This window comes from Branchiostoma belcheri, unplaced genomic scaffold, assembly GCF_001625305.1.
Source record: "Branchiostoma belcheri isolate BF01 breed outbred unplaced genomic scaffold, Haploidv18h27 scaffold17, whole genome shotgun sequence".
Taxonomy (NCBI): domain Eukaryota; kingdom Metazoa; phylum Chordata; class Leptocardii; order Amphioxiformes; family Branchiostomatidae; genus Branchiostoma; species Branchiostoma belcheri.
In genome coordinates this window covers 4,087,917-4,093,850 of record NW_017803157.1, presented here as the reverse complement: position 1 = coordinate 4,093,850, position 5,934 = coordinate 4,087,917, and the positions used below count along the sequence as shown (strand labels likewise).

The 5,934-nt window shown below is 42.4% G+C and overlaps 2 protein-coding genes across 2 annotated transcripts in view; one reads left to right on the top strand and one right to left on the bottom strand.

Annotated features, from left to right (window-relative positions):
• LOC109466771 (ras GTPase-activating protein-binding protein 1-like) overlaps positions 1-2,689 on the top strand; it is a 13,899-nt gene extending 11,210 nt beyond the window's left edge. The window contains 2 exon segments of the mRNA XM_019764592.1: positions 1,297-1,466; positions 1,468-2,689. Coding sequence (XP_019620151.1) covers positions 1,297-1,466; positions 1,468-1,534 — 237 coding nt within the window. The 3' untranslated portion in view covers positions 1,535-2,689.
• Positions 2,690-4,984: 2,295 nt separating this feature from the next.
• On the bottom strand, positions 4,985-5,447 carry LOC109466636 (nicotinamide N-methyltransferase-like; the record flags this gene model as incomplete). Its single annotated transcript, XM_019764366.1, has 1 exon — positions 4,985-5,447. A coding segment is annotated over one exon (339 nt), but the record flags the coding sequence as incomplete, so codon positions are not given.
• Between the last annotated feature and the right edge of the window lie 487 nt (positions 5,448-5,934).

Sequence of the window (5,934 nt, the reverse complement as noted above, 5' to 3'; positions counted from 1 at the left end):
CGGCGCGAGATGGGGGAGGGCGAGGAGGGCAGGCCGGAGACGAGAGTCCAGCGCCCGTCCCGCTACCCCGACAGTCATCAGCTGTTCATCGGAAACCTACCGCACGATATCAACGAAGACGAACTCAAGGATCACTTTGCACGTATGTCTGGTCTTTGTCTTTGTTTGAGAATTTAGTACTTTCCAAGCAGAGATTTGGCTAAAAAAGTTTGGCATAAAAAAGGTACCAGTGCATGAAACCTCTGCTTGGAGAGTAAGAATTTAAGACAGCTGTACATCGGAAACCTACCGCACGATATCAACGAAGACGAACTCAAGGATCACTTTGCACGTATGTCTGGTCTTTGTCTTTGAGAATTTAGGTCATCAGGTTTTACTTTAACCGCTGCATTGTTAGATGGAAAAACTGACACTGAAGAGAAGGGACGTCCTTCAACTGTTGGAGCCAAAATAATTAGCATTTTGGAGTTGATTCAGAGGCTTAAATGTTTTTTTTGTTTTTTTTTTCACATCAGAAAAAAATGAAGCAGGCAAATCCGTGAACCTACAAATTAGATTGTGCTAATTTTCCCACTGACACAAGCATGAAGAATCTGTGTTTCTTTTTTGCAGAATATGGAAATGTCATGGAGCTGCGTATCAACACAAAGTCAGGAGGAGGCAGGGTGCCGGTAAGACTGAAGTCTACCTTTCCAAATCATAGCTCATTTCAGTCTCTGTTTTTGTCCTCTCCTTTTTATGTGATGACATAATCTTTTGTCTTCAACAACATTACTTGTGGTTGTTTCAGAACTTTGGATTTGTTGTGTTTGATGACCCGGAACCCGTTCAAAAGATCTTGGATTCGAAGGTGAGGCTGGTCTGAACATGCACTTTGTACATGTAATAGCAATATTTGTCTCTTTGATATTAACAGAGGCTTGGTCACAGGAAAAAACGACCTAAAATGTATGAAATAATAGCTTGAAAGTGGCCAGTTCATATTACTCTTTGAATTTGAATACATGTTGTTTCTGTAACAATTGTAAGAATTGAGAGGCTGTAACAATTCAGAGACACTGCCTACTAAATACTAGAATTAAACTGTTCTCCAACTCAAGGAAATTAACTCACCAGAATTTTCACATACATGAAGACCAAGACCAAATGATTCAGTCAAAAATTCCAGTTAATTTCCTTGAGTTGGAGAACAGTTAAACGCTTTATGTATTTGAATGAACTTTCATGCTAACACTTCCTTCTCATTATGTATTTGATGAACTTTCATGCTAACATTTCCTTCTCTTGATTTTCCAGCCCATCATGTTCCGAAACGAGCACCGTCTGAACGTGGAGGAGAAAAAAGCCCGCGGCGAGGGCCGGGGGCGAGGAGACAGCCGCGGGCCCCCTCGTGGTGACCGCGGGCCTCCCCGCGGCCCTGGAGCCCCAGCCGGTCGTGGAGGAGGCCCCTCGGGTGGTGGACGTGGCCCCTCCCCCGAAGGGGGGTGGTGCCGGTGGTGGACCCCCTCGTGACCGCTACCCTCCTCGCCGCTGATAGAAAAAAATAATAATAATAAAAAAATACACAAAACTTGCTCCTTACCGCACGGACTTGCGAGTTGATGACGATATAGAAAAAAAAATTTGACCTGGACTGAAACCGACAACAGCCTTGTTTGTGTTTCTGCCTGGTGCTTTCTTCCTGGAAATATGCAATTCTGGATGTGTCGATCCCCAACCAACAAACGCTGCCTGTGTGAATCGCGTATCTTCTGTACCTGTACCAGGTTTTTCCTTCACCCAACAACGTACACGTAGAACACAGGACACCGACGACGCGTGTGTGTGCGACGAAAGAAAGAACGAAAGAAAGAAAAAAAAGCCCGCTCAAGGACCTGTTGAATTGCCAAAGGACTTGATCATGAACTTTCACCTCACCAAGCGAGTGTAATTTTATACTATTATGAATTGCAATAATATAGCTGTGTCAGGAAACTGTTGGTTATCGTTTATTTTACAATGCAGTCAGTGTCTGTAGCATCGAGAGATGGGATAGTCATACGGCTGGGGTGGAAGGCTGGGAGTAAAAGGTCCTGGGGAATTAATACGACAAATGTACCTCTAGCCAATTTCTAAATATTAGGTTATTTTTGTATAAGAGTGCAGTGTTTCGGTGTAAGCAACTGTGGTAGTCATTCTGCGAGGGTTAGCTTGCTCGGGCAGATGACTACGATTGGAAATTTTGGGTACGGATAGAAGAAGTCAACAAAGCACTAAACAACGGTGGGTCTGCTGTATAGGGCCCGAGCTCCCAGCTTCAGCCTTCGGCCGACTCGTGTCATACATGTGTAACGTCTTTTGTATTCGCTGTAGTAACACTGTTGCTGAATTGCATATTTTCAGTCAAATATGGAGGGACAGAAAACTAGGGAAAAATCAGACACTGTATATCCTCGTTTTTCGCTCTCTTCCAAAATTCCACTACGTGTGTTCTCTTGTTGTTAAAAACAGAAGGGAGAACGCCGCTAATATTATGAGTATTGTCTGTCGACTTACTTCCAAGGAAAAAAATCTAGTGTATATTTGATGTCTTAGGCATGTGGCCTGTACCTTCTTGTCTAGTCTTAGAGTAAATAATACTAATGTTTATTTGTCTGGCTGCATTTTAAGTTTTGACAAATCAGTAATAAAAAGATCTCTAGAAACAAAATCTTCTGTCTTTTGTCAAATTTTGTTGAAAAGTTGATTTTTGGGGATGGTTGAATTGAAAGGGAGAGGACTTGTTGCAGAATTCTCAAATTTCTTCAGTCATGTAACAAACCAAACGTGCCGTTTATAACTTATGAAGCTAATATTTGACAAACTTGCAATATACATGTCCACCTGTGTGTCTACTTAACTGATAGTTCACTTGCCTGTTGAGAGAGTTCCTTTTTGTGGGTTTAGTCAGAATGTTGTGTTAATTGTTGTATACTGTCTATGCAGGTAATGGTAAATATTGTATATGATACTTCTCTTCTGTTGCGTAAGATATTTGCCTTGATACAGTAAACATGAGTTTGCCATATAGTAACAGGAATCGAATGTTGCAGAAGTAGAAACAACATTTCAATCGGGTTTGGGCGATCAGTAGAGACAAACAGTATTGGAAACTTGAGTAGAAGCCTAAGCTTTTCCCTGCTAGTCTTAAATGTAAAGTCTAGAGGAAAGTTTACTGCTACTCCTCAAACCCTGTGTTTTGGATAGAAACATTGCTGTCAGGTATTTGCTGTAACCTTTCTTCAGGGTTGCCAAAGAATTCATATGAATTTTTACGGAATACTCATACGAATTTAATGGAATTCATACAAATTATACAAAATGCATACAACCAAAAATTCCGTAAAATCCGAATTTTACAGTTAATACGAATTCTATGAAATACAAAAATTCTGTAAAATTTGTATGGATTCTGTAAAATTAATATGAATTATCTAGAATTCAAAGAATTCTGTAAAATTTGTATGAATTTTTTGGCACCCCTGTTCTTGATCTTTCCATTGGTCAGTGCTGTAGGAGTTGTGCACTGATGTGCTGTGTTGACCCCCTTTCCACTAGTCCAGAGTTACCGAACAACCAAATTTAGACTCGCGTGACCCATGATTTCATATTTAGAACATGATGCATACTGCATAAGTATAACCTAAAAGAAAACAAAGCACACAAAATGTTAAAAAGATTGTTCTTTGAAAGTTTGAGTATGAAATCCGTGGAGCGACAAATATTCTTTGAAATCTTAGGTCATGCAGTGGTTGCAACGAGTGGAAGGGGGATTTTTAATACCTGACATTACAGAGTGCTAGAAACAGCCAAGAATTGCTGCTAGTATTATACACAGATGGCACCCATACAAGGCTACTTCCCTTCCAATGTATTGCCAGTTCTGTCTTCTCCCCATGAGAGGGTTATGAAGGTTTCTAGCATTCTGTGTCAACATCAGCCTTGTGTGTGATAGGGTGGAAGAGGAGAGTATCCCAACACTTTGTATTTTATCACTAGCATCTTTGGAAATGTAGTTGATGTTCAGTTGAAACAGATATTGAAAAGGTGAGGGAAAGATTAAACATTAACATCACTTTGGTCTTGGTAATTGTAGCCTGAATGACAGACTTCTCGGGCAACTCTCTGGCACCCAGGCTAACCCTGGAGCTGAGGTGCTAGCCTGTTTACTGGCCCTGGTAACAGTCTGGCAGCCAGGCTAGCCCTGGAGCCGAGGAGCTAGCCTGTATACAGACCCTGGCAACAGTCCGGCACCCAGGCTAGCACTGGAGCCGAGGAGCTAGCCTGTATACTGGCCCTGGCAATAGTCTGGCACCCAGGCTAGCCCTGGAGCCAAGGAACTAGCCTGGCTATACTATATTCACAGACTACACAAAATTCAGTAGATACTCCTCTCTTCACAATATCACTTCTCTGTACAGATTCCCTCATCCTCTAGTGCCATGCCTAACTGGAAACTCCTGTCCTGCTCAGATGTACTGTACATGTAGTGACTGTGTTGCTGCTGTTGAGGTTCCTTTGCTTGTACTTGATGCTCAAGTGTTCTTATACTCAATCATGCTCCAATTCCATCTTGTACTTGTCAATTGTCTTTTCTTGTACGTCCTTCGATAGACCGTCCAGTCTACCTGAATTAAGTTATGGTATACTCGAATATGTTTTATCCTTTATATCTCTTAAGTTAGTAAAAGCTGGTGTATCAGTTAACATTAGTATTTTTATTGAGAATGACAATGAAGTTTATTGCATATCCATGCAATATTACTTCGCGGCTAAATGTAGCATGTTAGATACAAGAGAGTGTAGTCAAACTTGTCTAAAGCGACCGCCCAGAGGACCGAGGAAAAGTGGTCGTCACGACAGTATCCAATAGCTTATTGGCGGTGGAATACTACCTTGTCGGTCTGTTACGATTTTGCCACCGGAGGATCTTAGTCTCCACCAGACTCCTTTTGCAGGCTGAATAAATCGTAGAAATCGCCTAAAAAGGGGATATCATTGGCCAGAGGAGTTTCCCGGCCATAGAGGTGTGTTCTACGATTTGTTCAGGCTGCAATAGGAGTCTGGAGGGTCTTGCTGCTTGGGGATCATTACTCAGTCTCTGCTTTCCTAGCATGAAGAACAACTATCCCGTCAAAGTTGGAGACGCTGTTGTTCTCCGCATTTGTGGCTGGGAACCACTTGATGTCAATGTCGACATACCCCGCCTTCTCAAACACTTCTCTCATAAAGGTTCTGTCAATAGGAAGGGTGAAGAATTTATAACCGCCGACGGAATAGAAGGTCTGGTTGGTGACTCCGGCGAGAACGAACGTGCCGCCCGGCTTCAGGAGGCGGGTGATGCGGCGCACAGCAGCCGAGTAGGACTCCCGGTCAGGACACGCTGCCTCCAGGCACAGGGTCGTGGTCAACACGTCAAACTGCAGACGATATGTGGATAATAATTTATGAATGAATGGGTGGTTGTGTTTGCATGTGAATGGGTGAGTGAGTGAGTGAGTGAGTGAGTGAGTGAGTGAGTGAGTGAGTGAGTGAGTGAGTGAGTGAGTGAGTGAGTGAGTGAGTGAGTGAGTGAGTGAGTGAGTGAGTGAGTGAGTGAGAGAATGGATGGGTGTGTGTGTGTGTGTGTGTGTGTGGATCGATTTATGAATGGGTGGATGGATGGGTTGGTTCTGGATGGATGGATAATGAATGAAGACCTTTATTGTCCACTGGACATGTTTGTATATGTACAGTACAGGTCACAACGAAAGACATACATATCTATACAATACTCATATCAAGCTCTGTTTATTCAAATCGCATATAATTTATATAGAAGCGTACGCATTTTGGCTATTGCTTATTCAAGAAAGTTGGCAATAATTAGGACAAAAGTACTCCAATAATCACCTGCTGATATTGCCGAGGAGCGAA